The 21,307-nt window shown below is 38.7% G+C and overlaps 1 protein-coding gene and 1 pseudogene across 1 annotated transcript; both read right to left on the bottom strand.

Moving 5' to 3' along the window:
- Window positions 1–7,063: 7,063 nt before the first annotated feature.
- On the bottom strand, window positions 7,064–9,877 carry LOC125468976 (F-box/kelch-repeat protein At3g06240-like). The gene is made up of 3 exons (XM_048565862.1): window positions 7,891–9,877; window positions 7,702–7,750; window positions 7,064–7,613 (listed from the first exon to the last, which is right to left on the bottom strand). Exons 1-3 carry the CDS (start codon window positions 9,553–9,555, stop codon window positions 7,417–7,419), a joined length of 1,911 nt encoding a protein of 636 aa, XP_048421819.1. The 5' UTR covers window positions 9,556–9,877; the 3' UTR covers window positions 7,064–7,416.
- A 3,843-nt stretch (window positions 9,878–13,720) lies between these two features.
- LOC125471123 lies at window positions 13,721–21,180 on the bottom strand (annotated as a pseudogene).
- Between the last annotated feature and the right edge of the window lie 127 nt (window positions 21,181–21,307).

Genomic DNA, 21,307 nt, shown 5'->3' with positions numbered 1-21,307 from the left:
TGGGGTAATCTTGGGCATTGGGATAACACCATGGACATAACTGCTTTGATCGTCCTCCCAGAACAAGAATAACTGCTTTCTCCCAGGGAAGGTAGTTAAACTCATTTAGTAAGACAGAACTAAAATGTTGATTTGGGTTGATATCAACATCTGAACGAGGTGATGATGTAGCAGGATGGGAGCTGTCTCCTTCTAAATTCATTGAGCTCTCTTAAGCCATGTTTGAAGAACAAGAAAAAGCTCACAAAACTCTAAAGAACATATACAGAGACAGGCCGGTTAGGTCATTGCTCTGATATCATATTGTATTTTGTAAGTTGTAATTCATCATAAAGAGAAGTACAAGAGACCTAACCAATATATATGTGTGAAGAGTAGGAACAATACCTCCTATCCCTCTTTGATTTACACCTAAAGCTAAGAAACAAAGTAAAAATCAACAAGATACACATCCCTTGAATTAAGGGGAATGACAACAAGAGACTAACTATTGGTGATACCAATGCAGAAGATGGCAGAAAATAGCCACTCTACACGGTACATCAAAACATCACCCTAAGACTAGGTTAACAACTTGTACAGTGGATATACAACCTAACCCTAGTTGACATACTTCTTCCAATAATGTGTATAATGCTAGCAAAAAAAAATGGTAATGGAGGTTGTCCAGAGAAATATATTGGCGCTAATACTGGATGATATTCATGTGGAGGTTGAGATAGGACGACCTCAATTTTGGTAGATTTTTGATGCTGTTATCTTGTAAAATGTTAGACAACTTCATTCGCTTAATATTACCTAGTTAAATTCATTCTCTTTTCTCTTCAGATATTGTTTCTAATCTTAATACCTCACCCAATCCATGAATTTGAGTTAAGGTTTCTTTCTTTCTTTTTTTTCAATTTTCTTCTCAACTGATGCAGTTTAAGGTTTATTTAATTATAGATCGATATAATTAGTATGTGAGTGGGCAGGAACCTGGATGTAATTCATGTAAAGAAAAAATTTCATTTCTTTTTAAACAAATTTGGTATAGGGCACGATTACACAGAAGTGCCTAATCAGTTGAGAACGATAGTCAGACCTGTCAGAATGAAGGCACAAATAAGGCTCTATTGTGCTTTGCCTTAATAACACAAACAACTATATTGTGCCCTTCGACCAAAGGACACACTCATAAAGGACACGCATAGAATTATTGTTGTTGCACTGTTGCTGTTTGTCTATGAGCACATATGTTGGAGCTCTTTAGCCTCGAAGGGCACAAATAATTTAGTGCGTAGTGCCCCTTTTTTTTATAGTGCCAAGTGCTAATGTGCTATGCATACATATGCAACCGGAGAACTTGTCTAACGATCGATTTCAGCAATCTTGGTCCAAGATTTCAGAGATCTGTCATCGTTGTCAATTTCATACAATGCAAAGTGAGTTATGGGGAAGGTTAAGCTAATGATGCTCTCGTCGAGAATATTAACAATTTCTCCAGTTTTTTTCCTTTCTTCTTCCGTCAACTTCCCACAGAGGAGACTCAAATATGGCATAGAACCTGCATCAAATATTGCAGACACGCAGATTACATATGTACAATCCCGTCAACACGAGAAGAAATTAAGTTACTGTAAACAACAAATTTCTGTTGTAGAAGCCGAAATGGTAGCTCCATTGTTCGGCATTTTCAAATAACTAAGAAAAGGTGTAATGACAAGTGAGTCTAATCAAGCTCAAGAAACCAAAACGAGAAAGATGAAAAGGAAACAAAACAAAACATCAAGAAAATGAATATGTATTAACAAGGGATCGAGAAAATATATACCTTTCGATCCATTAATAGTGAAACACACTGGTGATAGTAATTCTTAGTTACCACCCGATCAACTCTAGCAAAGATGTCTTCCATATGGGCAAATCTAAACTTGTTAAGGGCATCCTCACGATTCATCATCTGGATGGATCCCAAGATGGGGATGTGAGGTTCGATCTCAGGCCCACCAAACTCTGCCTGGAGGCCCTCCATCACCTTCTTGATTCTATGGGAAACATCATCCGGTGGAATGGCCCAAACCGAATATGAGTACAACCTCCAACAGCTTTCCCTCTTCCCGTCTACCACCACCATCGCATCTTCATCTTTATCTGAGCAAGTATTCTCTATCCTCTTAAGCTTGTGGCTGCGTCCCATGACCGAAACTATGCTATTCACATAAACAACAATATTATCTTTATGTTCTGTTTCAATGGGAATATGCTTAAGCTTTTTGTACAAAGATTAAAGAAAACTACGTGTACATCACTGTCAACCATAAGACACTCATCGCCCCACAACGCCACAGGTCTAGACCTACGTATCTGATCATCTGTGCCCTCAATAGTAAAGTGTTTTGTCCAAGCACCCTTAAAGTCATCATCCATCACCCACATTTCATAAGGTTCAGGATATCGACGATCGTTCACAGCAAGGGCAAAAAAAGCAACTGATTCATTCCAAACAGTAAGCGTCAAATAAAGGTGATCCGACCGGACAAACTGTTGGAGCTCAGATGGTAAGGGTATACCGTGAAATACCTCTCGACTTGTATCGACCGAAATGACCAATGTCCCATTCGCATGGAATCGATGCCCAACTATGGCAAATGGAAATAATTCCTTTTCTTGCTCAATTCCCAGCCAATAACACATTCCCTTGAAGGACATTTGGAAATACTTGGGCCAAAACAAAGTAGTTTCGGTTTCTAAAGAATCTGCGTTGAGCTCTTCCCAAAAATCACAACCCATGGTGTATACTACTGCTTTGTGCAGACTAAGAAATCTCCACCAGTCTTCATCTACCTCTTGAAAATAAGTAGTAAAGGTCACAACTTTGTACTCATTAGACACGGGATCATAGCCAAATCCAGTATGAAAACCAGTTTCAATATGTTCTTGCCCATCGTGATCATCCGGCTGGTCCAAGGGCCACATTGGAAGGCATGGCTCATCGGTAATAGGATTGAATTCCCCAATTCCGGGATTGCATAAAACTAGGCTACTCTCACTAGATAGTAAAACGATGCCATTGCAGTGGCCTTGGCACCAAATGGTTGTTCCGGGACTCCGATCTTTTGAATAAAAGATTGAGGAATAATGATGTCCTGGACACCAACAAGAGAGCAGCTATTGCTATGCTCGTCATCAGTATTATCATCGTCTTTGCAAAACTCAAGAATTGATAATACTTCTTCAGTCTCCTCCTTCTTAGTGGTGCTGTTACACTTGGGGTTCTCCTCCTCCTCATGCTGCCGCTGCACTACTAATCGCGCCAAAAAGACGTGGAGAGTGGTGAGATTGTTGATGAGAGCAAACCACCATTTAGAGACACATTTGAATCGCATCATAGTTTTGGGAGGCAGAGTTAGCAGGATTTTCACCAACATATCTTTTCCCATTTTCATTTTGCTGCTGCAACACTAGTCGCGCTCTCCCTTAAACGACAAATTATAAAACTTTTTAATTAAGATTTCTAAGAGGAAAAAAATCATATACAGTAAACCGATTAAGATTTTAGATCAGAACTTTGATTAATTTTTGGAAGCAAGGTTCAATTATACATGGCTTTCTATATATATATATATAATCATCGTAGAAACTGATTTAGATTAGTAATTAAAAATTTAATTAATTGTTGCAGAAATTACCAGAGATGAAAGAGACCCCCGCAGGAGAAGGATTCGATGGAGGCCGTGCCGGCCGGCGTTTTGTTCTGCTTTATGACTGTGATTGGTGCAATGCAACTGGGAGGGATTTGTTTCAAGTTCAACTTCAATTTTATGGGCGTTTCTAATGGCGTTTCTAATGCGAGGTCGCACGCAAAGTTTGCACCTTAGAAAACGCCTTAATTTTGTAAAATTATAGACAAGTGTGAGAGTTGCATTGTTCAAACCCAAAACCTCCAACCGTGATGGAACATCGTCTTAGGTTGGATGGATATGACCAAGTGTGAGACTTGTGTTATTCAACCCACAATCTTACAGTTGGGTTGGCTCGATATCATTCATTATTTGTTTGTGGGCGTCAAGTTATTTGATTTTAGCCTAAGTTCATTTTATTTTGTCACATCATGTCTACACGGCAAATGTGAATTAGATAGGACTTCATTTTAGCCCGAGTCATATTGTGAATATACGTTATTCGAAAAATGTGGAATATTTGCATTCTTTATGGAATAGATATGAATCATGTCCATTTTAGTGTATCAAGATATGAATACATTGTATCTCTATTTCTTTTTTTTGCATTTGGTGGAAGGTATATATACATCTTATCTGTCAGCTATGCTTTCTATTAAGAATTTAAGATTGTCTTATTACACAATTACACTCACACTATATTAGTATTATTAACGATATTATTTAAAGTATACTATGGTAAGACTAGCCTAGTCCCTAAGATATAAATCATTAAATCACTTGCTTTAATCACATATGTTGTTTCCCTCAATAGAAAGTTAGAAAAAAGACCCAAAACCATTGACTAACATTTGCTTTATTCACATATGTTGTTTCCCCTCAATAGAAAGTTAGATCAAAGATCCAAAACCATAAGCATTTGTTTAATATTTTATTTCTTCAATTTTAAACCTATTGAGTACAATGCTACCCCCAATTTACTTTCCATATTAGATTGATGAGTAAGCTAACTTTTTAGGTTAGAGTTTTTTTTTTTTTTTTTTTTTTTTTTTTACATCTATTTTTCCCATTTGTGAGGAATGCATGGAAACCACGCAGTATTAATACCATTTTTTTTTTCATATTTGTTGCAGTCCTATCAGATTAGGAATGTGATTGTCTAAATCCTAATATATCTAGGAGTATCTTATAGTTACCGTTAGGAGTTGATCACCTATTAAGAGATGTAAAACTAAAAAGTTAAGAATTCTACCCATCCTACCATTATAAATAAAGGCATAAAGGGGTGATACAACACACATCTCAGAATTAAAGAGAAGTACAAGAGACCTAACCAATATATATGCGTGAAGAGTAGGAACAAGACTTCATATCCTTCCTTGATTTACGCCTAAAGCTAACAAACAAACTAAAAATCAACAAGATACACATCCCTTGAATTAAGGGGAATGACAACAAGAGACAAACTATTGGTGATACCAATGCAGAAGATGGTAGAAAACAACCACTCTACACGGTACATCAAAACATCACCCTAAGACTAGGTTAACAACTTGTATAGTGGATATACAACCTAACCCTAGTTGACATACTTCTTCCAATAATGCGTATAATGCTAGCAGAAAAAATGGCAGTGGAAGTTGTCCAGAGAAATATATTGGTGCTAATACTGGATGATATTCATGTGGAGGTTGAGATAGGAGGACCTCAATTTTGGTAGATTTTAGATGTTGTTATCTTGTAAAATGTTAGACAACTTCATTCGCGTAATATTACCTAGTTAAACTCATTCTATTCTCTTCAGATATTGTTTATGTAGTAATTTTCAGGTCGACGGGCCGAGGGCCCACTCCAACAACACCGATACTGTCCCTACTTAACCACCTGCACAATCCTCAGGTGTGGGGTTTTATCACAAAAGGCCTCGATGTTAGTTAGAGAGGGGTATTTCTATTTAAAGCACTCTTATCTTCTCCCTCTGTCCGATGTGGGACTGGGGTTCCAACACTCCCCCGCATGTGAGGCCCCACTTATGGGTCACACGTGAATTTCCACACATCGGCAACCACGTGGAGCCATGTCGGGACTCACCCAATCACGTGGGGCCAATGGGGACCCACCCAAACACGTGGCATCTTTGGCCTACGTGGACAATCACGCAGGGCCAACGGGGACCCACCCAATCACGTGGCAGTACGGGCTCGCCTCCTGGCTCTGATACCATGTAGAAATTTTCAGGTCGACGGGCCGAGGGCCCACTCCAACAACACCGATACTGTCCCCACTTAACCACCTGCACAATCCTCAGGTGTGGGGTTTTATCACAAAAGGCCTCGATGTTAGTTAGAGAGGGGTATTTCTATTTAAAGCACTCTTCTCTTCTCCCTCTGTCCGATGTGGGACTGGGGGTTCCAACACTCCCCCGCACGTGAGACCCCACTTATGGGTCACACATGAATTTCCACACATTGGCAACCATGTGGAGCCATGTCGGGACTCACCCAATCACGTGGGGCCAATGGGGACCCACCCAAACACGTGGCATCTTTGGCCTACGTGGACAATCACGCGGGGCCAACGGGGACCCACCCAATCACGTGGCAGTACGGGCCCGCCTCCTGGCTCTGATACCATGTAGAAATTTTCAGGTCGACGGGCCGAGGGCCCACTCCAACAACACCGATACTGTCCCCACTTAACCACCTAAACAATCCTCAGGTGTGGGGTTTTATCACAAAAGGCCTCGATGTTAGTTAGAGAGGGGTATTTCTATTTAAAGCACTCTTCTCTTCTCCCTCTGTCCGATGTGGGACTGGGGGTTCCAACACTCCCCCGCACGTGAGACCCCACTTATGGGTCACACATGAATTTCCACACATCGGCAACCACGTGGAGCCATGTCGGGACTCACCCAATCACGTGGGGCCAATGGGGACCCACCCAAACACGTGGCATCTTTGGCCTACGTGGACAATCACGCGGGGCCAACGGGGACCCACGCAATCACGTGGCAGTACGGGCCCGCCTCCTGGCTCTGATACCATGTAGAAATTTTCAGGTCGACGGGCCGAGGGCCCACTCCAACAACACCGATACTGTCCCCACTTAAGCACCTGCACAATCCTCAGGTGTGGGGTTTTATCACAAAAGGCCTCGATGTTAGTTAGAGATGGGTATTTCTATTTAAAGCACTCTTCTCTTCTCCCTCTGTCCGATGTGGGACTGGGGGTTCCAACAGTTTCTAATCTTAATACCTCACCCAATTCGTGAATTTGAGTTTAAGGTTTTTTTTTTCTTTCCTTTTTTCAATTTTCTTCTCAACTGATGCAGTTTAAGGTTTTTTTAATTATAGATCGATATAATTAGTATGTGAATGGGCAGGAACCTGGATGTAATTCATGTGAAAAAAAAAATCAATTCTTTTTAAATAAATTTGGTATAGGGCACAATTACACAAAAGTGCCCAATCAGTTGAAAATGGCAGTCAGACCTGTCAGAATGAAGGCATAAATAAGGCTCTATTGTGCTTTGCCTTAATAACACAAACAACAAGATTGTGCCCTTCGACCAAAGGACACACTCATAAAGGGCACGCATAGAATTATTGTTGCTGCACTGTTGCTGTTTTCTATGAGCACATATGTTGGTGCTCTTCGGCCTCAAAGGGCACAAATAATTTAGTGCATAGTGCCCATATTTTTTGTAGTGCCAAGTGCTAATGTGCTATGCATATATATGCAACCGGAGAACTTGTCTAACGACCGATTTCAGCAATCCTGGTCCAAGATTTCAGAGATCTGTCATCGTTGTCAATTTCATACAATGCAAAGTGAGTTATGCGGAAGGTCAAGCTAGTAATGCTCTCGTCGAGAATATTAACAATTTCTCCAGCTTTTTTCCTTTCTTCTTCCGTCAACTTCCCGTAGAGGAGACTCAAATATGGCATAGAACCTGCATCAAATATTGCACACACGTAGATTACATAAGTACATTCCCGTCAATACTTTAAGAAATTAAGTTACTGTAAACAACAACTTACTGTTGTAGAAACCGAAATGGTAGCTCCAACTTTGGGCATTTTCAAATAACTAAGAAAAGAAGGTGTAATGATAAGTGAGTCTATTCAAGCTCAAACCAAAACGAGAAAGATGAAAAGGAGACAAAACAGAACAAAACAAAACATCAAGAAAATGAATATGTATTAACAAGGGATCGAGAAAATATATACCTTTCGATCCATCAATAGTGAAACACACTGGTGATAGTAATTCTTAGTTACCACCCGATCAACTTTAACAACGATGTCATCCATAGGAGCAAATTTAAACTTGTTAAGGGCATCCTCACGACTCATCATCTGGATAGATCCCAAGATGGGGATGTGAGGTTCGATCTCCGGCCCACCAAACTCTGCCTGGAGGCCCTCCATCACCTTCTTGATTCTATGGGAAACATCAGCCGGTGGAATGGCCCAAACCGAATACGAGTACCACCTCCGGCAGCTTTCCCTCTTCCCGTCTACCACCACCATCGCATCTTCATCTTTATCTGAGCAAGTATTCTCTATGCTGTGGCTGCGTCCCATGACCGAAACTATGCTATTCACATAAACAACAATATTATCTTTATGTTCTGTTTCAATGGGAATATGCTTAAGCTTTTTGGTACAAAGATTAAAGAAAACTACGTGCTGATGACTGTCAACCATAAGACACTCATCGCCCCACAACGCCAAGGGTTTAGACCTACGTATCTGATCATCTGTGCCCTCAATAGTAAAGTGTTTTGTCCAAGCACCCTTAAAGTCATCATCCATCACCCACATTTCATAAGGTTCAGGATATTGACGATCGTTCACAGCAAGGGCAAAAAAAGCAACTGATTCATTCCAAACAGTAATCTTCAAATAAAGGTGATCCGACCGGACAAACTGTTGGAGCTCAGATGGTAAGGGTATACCGTGAAATACCTCACGACTTGTATCGAACGAAATGATCAATGTCCCATTCGCATGGAATCGATGCCCAACTCCGTCAAATGGAAATAATTCCTTATCTTGCTCAATTCCCAGCCAATAACACATTCCCTTGAAGGACATCTGGAAATACTTGGGCCAAAACAAAGTAGTTTCGGTTTCTAAAGAATCTGTGTTGATCTCTTCCCAAAAATCACAACCCATGGTGTATACTACTGCTTTTTGCCGACTAAGAAATGTCCGGCAGTCTTCATCTAGCTCTTGAAAATAAGTAGTAAAGGTCACAACTTTGTACTCATTAGACACGGGATCATAGCCAAATCCAGTATGAAAACCAGTTTCCATATGTTCTTGCCCATCGTGATCATCCGGCTGGTCCAAGGGCCACATTGGAAGGTATGGCTCGTCGGGAATACGATTGAATTCCCCAATTCCGGGATTGCATAAAACTAGGCTATCCTCACTAGATAGTAAAACGATGCCATTGCAGTGGCCTTGGATACCAAATGGTTGTTCCGGGACTCCGATATTTTGAATGAAAGATTGAGGAATAATGATGTCCTGGACCCCAACAAGAGAGCAGCTATTGCTATGCTCGTCATCAGTATTATCATCGTCTCTGCAAAACTCAAGAATTGATAATACTTCTTCAGTCTCCTCCTTAGTGGTGCTGTTACACTTGGGGTTCTCCTCCTCCTCCTCCTCCTCCTCCTCATGCTGCCGCTGCACTACTAATCGCGCCAAAAAGACGTGGAGAGTGGTGAGATTGTTGTTTGCGGAGTTGGAGAGGTGCTTTGACACGAAACCCGGATTGTTGATGAGAGCAAACCACCATTTAGAGACACATTTGAATCGCATCAGAGTTTTGGGAGGCAGAGTTAGCAGGATTTTCACCAACATATCTTGTCCCATTTTCATTTTGCTGCTGCAACACCACTCGAGCGATAAACAAAAAATTATGAAAACTTTTTAATTAAGATTTCTAAGAAGAAAAATCACAAACAGTAAACTGATTCAGATTTTAGATCAAATCTTCGATTAATTCTCGGAAGCAAGGTTCAATTGCATACATGCTGATCTGCGTGTGTATATCATCACCATAGAAACTGATTAGAATTAGTGAGTAAAGATTTTAATTAATTGTTGCGGAAATTACCGCCGGAGAAGGAGCTGGCTTTGTGTTCTGCTCATCGAGTGGGTGCAACGCCACTGGGAGGGTTTTGTTTTAATTTCAACTCTTTAATTTTCTAAAATGATAGACCGAGCGTGAGAGTTGCGTTTCTTGAACCACAACCTCAAAAGTTGGGCCCACCCAATATCATTCATTGATTTCTTTGTGGGTCTCATGGTACATGTTATTTGATTTTAGCCCGAGTTCATTTTTTTTTTCACATTGTGTCCACATGACGAATTTGGATTATGCCTTGATTTCAGTCTACATTATACTATGAAGATATATTATTCGGAAAAAGTGTATAATATTTGCATTTCTTGGAATAGATACGAATCATGTAAATTTTAGTGTATTGAGATATGCATTCATTGTATCTATTTTTTTGTTCTACACTAGCAATTGAGCATTTGGTAGCAATTGAACCTCTATTTTAGACTAAAGTAATTTGGTGAAAGGTATGCATGCATCTTATCTATCTAATGAAGGAGATATGAGCGGGTCAAGTTGGCGGGTCGACAACCCTATCACCCTAAAAACGGGTCAGCAGGTTCCTTCCCATTATGGAAAGCTTTTGGAATCCTTCAGAAGCTGCACCTCCATTTATAAAACTTTGATCAAATTACTAAAATGCCCGCCAACTTAGAACTCTTCAAACTTCTTCATTCTTACTCGGAATTGGAATCCATTTGTGCCTACGTGTTCTTAGATCGAGCTCTATCTAACCAACTCAAGAGTTGACCGAAAAGGTCGACTAATTTGAAATGACCAAAATACCCCTAACTTTGTTCTTTTCTAAAAAACGGAGAATTTAACGAACTAACTTCAATTCAATCTCTGAAATACTCTAAAAAATAAAATAAATACTAAATTTCAGGATAGAATATCACAAAAGGTCTACCAATTTACTTTCCATTTTAGAGACACATTTGAATCGCATCAGAGTTTTGGGAGGCAGAGATGGTAGGATTTTCACCAACATATATTGTCCCATTTTCATTTTGCTGCTGTAACACTACTCGCGCTCTCCCTTAAACGACAAATTATAAAACTTTTTAATTAAGATTTCTAAGAAGAAAAAAATCATATACAGGAAACCGATTAAGATTTTAGATCAAAACTTTGATTAATTTTTGGAAGCAAGGTTCAATTATACATGGGGTTGTGCGTGTGTGTGTGTATATATATATATTCATCATAGAAACTGATTTAGATTAGTAATTAAAGATTTAATTAATTGTTGTAGAAATTACCAGAGATGAAAGAGACCCCCGCAGGAGAAGGATTCGATGGAGGCCGTGCCGGCCGTTATTCTGTTCTGCTTTTTGACTGTGAATGGTGCAATGCAACTGGGAGGGATTTGTTTTAAGTTCAACTTCAAATTTATAGGCGTTTCTAATGCAAGGTCGCACGCAAAGTTAGCATCTTAAAAACGCCTTAGTTTTGTAAAATTATAGACCAAAGTGTGAGAGTTGAATTGTTCAAACCCACAACCTCCAACCATGATGGAAAATTATCTTAGGTTGGATGGATGTGACCAAGTGTGAGACTTGTGTTATTTGACCCCGCAACCTTACAGTTGGGCTGGCTCGATATCATTCATTATTTGTTTGCGGGCGTCATGTTATTTGATTTTAGCCCAGGTTCATTTTATTTTGTCACGTCATGTCCACATGACGAATGTGAATTAGACATGGCTTCATTTTAGCCCGAGTCATATTGTGAATATACGTTATTCGAAAAATGTGGAATATTTGCATTCTTTATGGAATAGATATGAATCATGTCCATTTTAGTGTATCGAGATATAAATACATTGTATCTCTATTTCATTTTCTGCATTTGGTGGAAGGTATATATGCATCTTATCTGTCAGCTATGTTTTTTATTAAGAATTTAAGATTGTCTTATTACATGATTACACTCATACTATTCTAGTATTATTAACGTTATTATTTAAAGTATACTATGGTAAGACTAGCCTAGTCTCTAAGATATAAATCATTAAATCATTTGCCTTAATCACATATGTTGTTTCCCTCAATATAAAGTTAGAAAAAAAACCCAAAACCATTGACTAACATGTGTTTTATTCACATGTGTTGTTTCCCTCAATAGAAAGTTAGATAAAAGATCCAAATTAGGGATGGCAATTCTAACTGTTAAACCCGATAACCGTGGATAACCGTCTGAATGGATTGGATTTAGGTATGAAAATTCGGGTATATTTTGGGTATGGGAAAAAACCGTGAATATTATTTGGTTATGATTTTGGATATGGCTATAGGGATCCCCAATCCGTATCCGTACCTAAATCCGAACCGAATAATATATAATATTAAAATATTATATAATATATATATATATATATTCATTATTCATCGAATCCATTACCTTGAGAATACAAAAATTGCATTGTGGGAGTTGCATTTTGTGCGAAAGTTCAAAAGTTTTGATATGAATCAAAATCTATGAAATTCAATGGTGCTTATGGGAGATATCAAAGATCAGCCAACATTATCAATGTTTAGCTTTAATTTTATGCTCCACAAGATCCATTTATTAAATCATTTTATACATCTAATATTTAATGACGAAAATAATATTTACTAAATTATCATGTGTCAATTGGATGAATATATTTTTTGTATTAAAGAAGATGGATATAACCGTTAACCGATGGGGAATTCGTTATCCGATGGGTATGGTTATGGATAATACCCGATGGTTAATTTGCGGGTATGAATATGATTAATTTTAGTGGTTATGGGGATGAATATAGTATTTTCGTTCCCAAACTAAACCGTTGTCATCCCTATCCAAAACCGTAAGCATTCGTTTAATATTTTATGTCTTCAATTTTAAACCTATTGAGAACATTGCTACCCCCAATTTACTTTCCATATTAGATTGATGAGTAATCTAACTTTTAGGTTAGAGTAATTTTTTGCTTTTGTTTTTACATCTATTTTTCCCATTTGTGAGGAAAGCATGGAAAGCACGCAACAGTAATACCATTTTTTTTATATTTGTTGCAACCTTATAAGATTAGGAATGTGATTGTGTAAATCCTAGTATATCTAAGAGTATCTTGTAGCTACCATTAGGAGTTGATCACCTATTAAAAGATCTAATACTAAAAAAGGTAAGGATTCTACCCATCATATCACTATAAATAAAGGCATAAGGGGCGGTGATACAACACCCATCTCATAATTAAATCTCTCTCTTTCTCTCTTGTTGCCGCTGGCCCCCTCTTTCTATTCCTTAGATAGCTCAGTTAAATAGGCATACAATACGTTATCATCACGTTTTTGTCAGAAGCTAAGAGACTGAAGGATTGTAGAAGGAGGCTATCTTCTACAAATTCAAAAGGCTTTCAATCGTTTTCTACCAATTAGGTTCTAAAATAAATTAAGATATTTGGAAAAAACCTTGATTCATGAACCCCTTATATTTATATTTTCCTTCCAATTATATATCGTATATATGTTCATATATTTTGTGAATATATATAATTGTTCATGCATTATGCATATATGCTATGTGGAATTGTAAGTCAAAGAATCAAAATTAATTTAGAAGTAATTAGGGTTTTAACCCTAGATATTTGAAGAAAAAAAAGAAGAAAAAGGGAAAATTGCAGCACCACCGTGGCAGCACCACAGCACCACCGTGTTGGCCTGAAGCCCAGCCGTGTGGCGACAAATCGTGGGACGACACCGTTTTAGTGTCTTAGACCTTTCACGCAGCCCTCTGGGCTTGCTGCATCCTTCGGACTCTACCAAGCTTCGGCTTGGGTTGTATGCTATACGATCCTGAAGCCCTGGACTAATCCAGCCCAAACCCGCACACCAGAAGCATGATGGGCTTGTCCCCTGACATGGGCTTGAAGCCCTGGCCCACTCAAGCCTATTTCAGCACAGCTTGCAGCTTGCTGGGCTTTGATCTAGCCCGGCTCGCAATCAAACAGCCAGCACAGATGGTTGGGCTTCTTCCCCCGACCCCAAGACCAGGCTCCAGCTTCGGCTTCCGTGTGATAACACATAAGCCAGCTTCGGCTGGGGTTGTCACTGCGCACCCTTTTGGCCCAATGGCAGCAGCCTCGGCTGCTGGGCTTACCCAGTTCTCTTGGCCCGTGGCCTGCAGCCACCAGTGGGCTGCCCATTTGCAGCCGAATCCAAGCCCAAATTTTTTTGGGCTATCATTTTTCGATCCAATGCTAATTTTTGGCATTTTAAATAATTTTAACCCATATGTTATAATTATTTTTGCTTCTATGATCGACCCCGAATGATCTCAATTTATTGAATTAATTAAAGTGACCAACAGTCCACTAATCTGACAATTAATCTAAAATTATTGGTCTCAAGCTCACTTTTTGGCATTAATGATTCAATAAGTTATTTAGTTTCTTTGAATCATTGACTATTTTTCGTAGTCCTGAAACACTCACACTTGGTTCTTGAAACAATCCACAAATCCACTACACTTTATTGTATATTGTATTCTATGTTCATGTAAGCGTACAATATAATATCTTCAACTTACGTAACTGGGGAAATGTTGGAGCTATCTGCCCATCAGCAACTATGTGGCTTTTCAGATCAAATAGCACGCCTTCAAACTTCATAAACTTCAATTGTACCTCTTCTAAACTTGGTAACCATGAAATGCATTTTGATGGAAATATTGCTTTTTCAAACATTCCTGCAAATTGATGCTCAACCCTTGGCATTGTTTCCTGAAAAAGAAAAATCATGATCAGTTAAAGAAAAATTATTCACCAACTTAAGCATTTCGTAACAATTTCAAATTTCCACACATCGGTTGCCTACTCATATCATAGAGATTGGAGAGTGGGACATACCTCTTGGTTGGAGTATAGCTTGTTGGCTAGAAAGAAACCAACCAAACTTCGTAGACTCAGAGACTAAAATTGGTTAATTTATCGAACGATATCATATCGGCTTCTTCCTCATGTTCCCTCCCCTGCTTCGACACAATTTCTTCCATTTGATCACATGAAAAAAATATTTAATTCATGGAGTTGTACCAAGTTTCTCACTGTTGATAGTGAAAAGACATATTTTAAGACATGACAATATTGCAAATGAAGGAATCTTAGGTTGGTCAAAAATCCCTCCAAAAGTTGACTAACTGACACTTGTTCCATTTGCAAGATACTCGGTATTTAGACAATTCAAAAGATACAAATCTTGAAATCCCTCTTGGTCTAAATCAGTGAGGACAGAGAAATTCTTAACATTGTGCAAAATCAATTTTTTAGATTTTTTCAACAAAAGTCTAACTGCTTGACTCTCCATCAACTCCCTTGCATCACCTTCATCAATCACCAAACAGTTTTCGAACGCATACGTTGTCGTCATCAACTTCCTATAACTTTCACCACCTCCATCAATCACCTCCCAAAAATCCATTGCCCCAGTTCCAAAGTACATATGGAATTTTATTTCAAGACTATGTCTTTCGGCGACAAGTGGATGACATTGACATCACCTCAGAAATGCTTGCCATCCCCTTATCTTCTCTTCCTGTTCCAATTTCCCATTTTGTAAAGCTTTTGTACATATACAACTCTTCAAGTCTACATAAGCTGGAGAAGATACCATGCGGAATCACCAGAATAAGGCAATTTGTCGTATCTAACAACCTTAACTGTTTAAGTTGTCCAATTTCCCTCGGCAACTCACGCATGGATAACAATCCCGAAAGCTGAGGATTTCTAAATTCTTCAAACTCCCAATAACATCAGTAGACATGCCATCAAATGCAGACCCATCTAGGCACAAGGTCCGCAGGTTCTTCAGTAATCCTAGTGATTCTAATGAGCCTGGGTCTTCCATTTCCACCAAAGCTAAAACCTTCACTTCTTTCATCGCCTTACAAGTGATGTCCATGCTACCATCTGAAAAACATCCTTCCATCATCTGTAGAAGCTCAAGTTTTGGGCATTTCAAACCATCTTGAATCTCCAATTCACCAACAAGTGAGAATCTAGTGTAATGGTCATATGTAGGTAAATTTGGCCACCCAGCATGACTTCTTATCAGAAATCCATGTGGATCTCTTGAAGCAATCAATATAGCAACATCGCGAACTATGTCATGCATTTGTAGTTGGTCAACCAACGAATGCACTCTATTTCTTGTATCTTCCAAAGTAAAGTTGTTGCCAAAATATCATCGACCCCACCTATATCGAACCAAATACTCAATTGGAATATCATAATCTTCTGGAAATAAACAACAACGTAAAATACATGACTTGGCTTCATCACTCTCCAATCTATCATAACTCCTTTTTGTGCTAGAATAAACTTTGCTGTCCACTGAGTTAGAATTTCGCAGTTGATTGAGGGCATCATCCCATTCATGCTTCGTTTTCTTTTCCAGGGCTTTTCCAACAGTTACAATTGCAATAGGTAAACCTCCACATTCCTTCACGACATCTTTTGCAGTGGAACGTAAATCAGGATCATTGAAGGATTCACCTACCATTTCTCGAAAGAGCTCCTGTGATTCTTATGTTATTAAAGTCGGGACTGCAATAGTTTGTTGACTTCCCATCCTGTTGCAGACTTCCCAATCTCGTGATGTCAACAAAACTTTGCACCCCTTATGAACATCTCCAGAAGGGAGTCCTATAGCCTCAAAATCAGGCTCTGTCCAGACATCATCTAATACAATCAGGATCCTCCTTATTTCCATGAGTCTCCCATGTCGCTTTAGTGCTCTTCCGGGCTCGGATTCCTCCTCAAATTTCAAACCTATTTTGTCTGCAATTTCCGACTGGATCATCCTAGTACTTGGACTTTGAGACACAGTTGCCATTACAATTTTATCAAACAAGTCTAGTTTTGCCAATCTTACGATGATTTCTTTCACCATTGTGGTTTTACCTACACCCCCCATTCCACAAATCCCGATCATTCGTACTTCTTCCCTCTTCAAACCCTCTATCACCTCATTCATGTATGCCATTCTGGACTTAAAATCCTTAAAAACCTTTCTTGAATGTTGACCATATCTCTCGTGGAGGTGCAGGATGGGCCACATTTTCAAATGCTCCGTCGTTTTGGAGCTGAAGAACATGTTGTGTAATCTTATAGGCTTTCCGACTCAAACTCCATCGATTCATACATTGCCTTTTCTTGTTAATTTTATCCTCAAAATGCAACACTTTCTGGATCATGTCGTTCACATTCTTTGGCCAACTCTGAACATCAGGTTTGATACTTTCACCGTTCCTTTGGGCAGCATGCCAGCATCTACCAATCCTTGCACTCCATCTTTCTTGTCGAAAAGCTTTTTTATCTCACCCTGAAGACTTCCAATTTCTAAGGCAATTGAAATTATAATTTCCGTTGCCTTCTGAAGTCAAAGACTACGGCTGTAATGCTCCTCTTTGTTGGTAGCTTTTCTAAGTCTCGTGCTCAGTGCTCTGATGCCTAAACCAAAGAAGCACCCCAACACAACATTAATAATCATATATTTTTGTCCAGTTTAAATATAAGTATTGTCACTTAATACTATAGTCTAATAATATTTATCTTCACTTGTAAGTGAAAGGTCAGGTTTGGTTCTTGCCACAGACGAATTTGAATCACATTATTGCAAGCTCATTGTGAGGTTTACACGATATGATAAGCAACGTGATATATCGGAGTTTTTTTCAATTTTTTTATTTCTTTATATTTTTGTTTTATTGTTTTTTCATTCATCCTCATCCCATTACCGTAGACCTCACACCTCCTCCAGTTCTTTTTTTTTTTTTTTTTTTTATCAGCAGTCCTCATGGTTCGTTTCAAATTTCAAGCCTCCTTCCTCCATCACCCACTGTTTATGACAGATTTGAGCCCAGCCAGAAAACTTATCAATTTTTTTCTCTATCTTTATCTTTTGTTTGAGTTTTGTGTTGATCTTTGTTAGTTTTCCTCTATGACTCATACCTTAAGGCTTACGCATCACTTAGCTCAAACTCGTAACGATATGAAGCCTTGCTACAAAGTTCCCCCTGATGCTTATCAAATTATCTCTTTGTTATAATTTCTTCGTAAAAAATATTTTTTTCTCCTAATATTAAAATATAATTTTACCTTCAAGATAATGAAAATGGTTGATGTTTATATTTTTTAAATTATTATTTCTACATTTTATTGAGAGAATTATTTTGTATATATCGTTGATTGATACGTTTAGTTTTAATGTTGGTCAGTTTAATTCTAGTTTATGGTACGTTTGATTTTAGTTTTGGTTTGTTTAATTTTAATTTTTGGTACATATCATTGGTTGATAACTTAATAATATGTCTCTTTGTTTTGGATTAATAAAAATAATAAATTTGGTTTGAAGAAGGCTAGATTTCGGAGCTACTTTTTGAATAAATTAGTGGATCAATGGCACTTCATGTAATTTGAATTTCGAAAAGAGGACATTTTAGAAAACGTGGCACCAAAATTGTAGAAAATAGTTTAATAAAAAGTCTAAATGCTAGGGATGTTGTATCTAGATCAAAACTCCCCTTACTTATATCTATATATTTGAAATAACTGTAAATTAAATCTTGAACCAAATCACATTCTTTATCCTTAAGTAGGTACTTTAATCTACATAAAATAATTTCCTCATACCTATATGTGAAATATAGGTAAAATAAATCTTGAACCAAATCACATCCTTTATGTTGTAGGTAAAATTATTTTCCATGTATTATTACATACATTAAGCACATTTGATTGTTATTATATATATGCGTAGTAAAATAATTTACCCATATTTATATAGAATATAATTAAATAATTAAATAATTTACCCATATTTATATAGAATATAATTAAATAATTTTGAAAAAAAATAAAATTCTTATATTTTTTTATGGTAACTAATGCTCACATATTTTGAAAACGGAAAAACTAAACAAAAAAAAAAAAAAAACCCTAATTTATGCAAATTTGAAAAGCAACTAAGGAATTTAAAAAGGAAAAAAAAAATAAAATAAATGAAAACCTTAGAATCATATACTTTTATTATTAATATGCAATGAAATCAGGATATTAAAATTTATTTTTAATCTGACATAAGTTATTAGGGGTATTTTAGGCATCTAAAAATACAAAATTTTATGAAGTCAAAACCTAATCAGTAAAATTGTTGAGCTGGAGACTGAAATGCAATTTCCAGCAGGCACTAGAACGTAAAACTAACACTTTTGTTTCTTGGTCAGGCAGGGTAAAAACAAACAACTATAACAACAAATATTGGATAGAAATTTTCGAGAAGTACATACATACCTGTATTGTAAATCAACGCAATGCAACTGTCTGGCAGAGTAAAATTGAAAATTTGAAATCTATGCTGACACACCCCGACCTCGATCGAGGCATGCTAGCCATCACGTGAGTGTAACAACCCGTCCCGGGATTTTCGTAAGAAAATAGGTACTTTTGTATTTTCACTAAGTTTGGGGGATACCTTTCTTTTAAAAATTGTTTTTGAGCCTTAATTGGTGAGCCCAAGGGGCCCACCCCCTGTTTTTGTTCCCCCGGTTCTTCCCCTTCCCTTTCTTTTTTTTTTTTTTTTCTTCTTTCCTTCTTTTGTTTTGTTTGTCTGCACCTTTTTCCTTTCTTTCGAACTCCCCCATTTCTCTCTTCTTCTTCCCCGTGAAACACACACACACACACCATGCCCACGCCTATAACTCTTTTCTAACCCCGTGGATGTGTTTTGGGACGTCAAACCACGAAGAAACCACCTCGGGAGACATTTCTCAGTTTTCCGGCGAGCACCGTCCATTTCGAGGCGATTTCCGGCCAAACCACGACGAGTTGGCCGGCGTGCGAGGTATCAATCTCTTCGTCTCACTGAGTACTACAACTTTCCTTTTTGTTTCATCTAATTTCATTGAGTATTGAAGAAGTTATGCTCATTTGAATCTTACCCAGTTTCCGGCGGACACCCGTGGCTTCCAGGCTGTTTTCCGGCCAACTCCGACCACGATGATGGGAACCAAGGGTATATTTCGATTCCTTACTTTCGGGGCTTCATTTTGGTATATTGAATGACATGTTTTGGTTGAGTTTTGAGCTCCAACGGAGCTTGGGAATTCTCCGGCCGAAATCCGGCCTTCTCCCTCTTTGGACTCCGGCGAACACCCAAGGCCTTTGGGCCGTTTGTTTTAGGGCCTCTGGCCCGTTAACCCTAAACCCATTAGACCCAAACCCTTAGGCCCAACCCGGATCCAACCCAAGTCCAAACCCAATACCCAAACCCAATTCACCTAAAACCCAAACCCATTTACCCTAAACCAAACCCAAAACCCTAAAGCCCAAACCCGTGACCCTGACCCGTGACCCGGTGACCCGTTGACCCGTTGACCGTGACCCGTATAGCTCAGTTAAATAGGCATACAATACGTTATCATCACGTTTTTGTCAGAAGCTAAGAGACTGAAGGATTGTAGAAGGAGGCTATCTTCTACAAATTCAAAAGGCTTTCAATCGTTTTCTACCAATTAGGTTCTAAAATAAATTAAGATATTTGGAAAAAACCTTGATTCATGAACCCCTTATATTTATATTTTCCTTCCAATTATATATCGTATATATGTTCATATATTTTGTGAATATATATAATTGTTCATGCATTATGCATATATGCTATGTGGAATTGTAAGTCAAAGAATCAAAATTAATTTAGAAGTAATTAGGGTTTTAACCCTAGATATTTGAAGAAAAAAAAGAAGAAAAAGGGAAAATTGCAGCACCACCGTGGCAGCACCACAGCACCACCGTGTTGGCCTGAAGCCCAGCCGTGTGGCGACAAATCGTGGGACGACACCGTTTTAGTGTCTTAGACCTTTCACGCAGCCCTCTGGGCTTGCTGCATCCTTCGGACTCTACCAAGCTTCGGCTTGGGTTGTATGCTATACGATCCTGAAGCCCTGGACTAATCCAGCCCAAACCCGCACACCAGAAGCATGATGGGCTTGTCCCCTGACATGGGCTTGAAGCCCTGGCCCACTCAAGCCTATTTCAGCACAGCTTGCAGCTTGCTGGGCTTTGATCTAGCCCGGCTCGCAATCAAACAGCCAGCACAGATGGTTGGGCTTCTTCCCCCGACCCCAAGACCAGGCTCCAGCTTCGGCTTCCGTGTGATAACACATAAGCCAGCTTCGGCTGGGGTTGTCACTGCGCACCCTTTTGGCCCAATGGCAGCAGCCTCGGCTGCTGGGCTTACCCAGTTCTCTTGGCCCGTGGCCTGCAGCCACCAGTGGGCTGCCCATTTGCAGCCGAATCCAAGCCCAAATTTTTTTGGGCTATCATTTTTCGATCCAATGCTAATTTTTGGCATTTTAAATAATTTTAACCCATATGTTATAATTATTTTTGCTTCTATGATCGACCCCGAATGATCTCAATTTATTGAATTAATTAAAGTGACCAACAGTCCACTAATCTGACAATTAATCTAAAATTAT

The sequence above is a fragment of a genome, unplaced genomic scaffold (assembly GCF_019419815.1).
Source record: "Pyrus x bretschneideri cultivar Hongxiangsu unplaced genomic scaffold, Pyrus_bretschneideri_v1 Contig1, whole genome shotgun sequence".
Lineage (NCBI taxonomy): Eukaryota > Viridiplantae > Streptophyta > Magnoliopsida > Rosales > Rosaceae > Pyrus > Pyrus x bretschneideri.
The sequence above is the reverse complement of the archived record's forward strand: the minus strand, read 5'-3'. Positions and strand labels throughout refer to the sequence as shown.

Excerpts from the sequence above, each read along its gene's own strand:
- LOC125468976 (XM_048565862.1), bottom strand. The coding sequence starts at position 9,555 with ATGAAAATGGGACAAGATATGTTGGTGAAAATCCTGCTAACTCTGCCT. Across the intron at positions 7,751-7,890 it reads CACTATTGATGGATCGAAAG|TTATTTGAAAATGCCCAAAG; the intron begins GTATATATTTTC and ends TTCTTTTCTTAG. Across the intron at positions 7,614-7,701 it reads CCATTTCGGTTTCTACAACA|GTTCTATGCCATATTTGAGT; the intron begins GTAAGTTGTTGT and ends TATTTGATGCAG.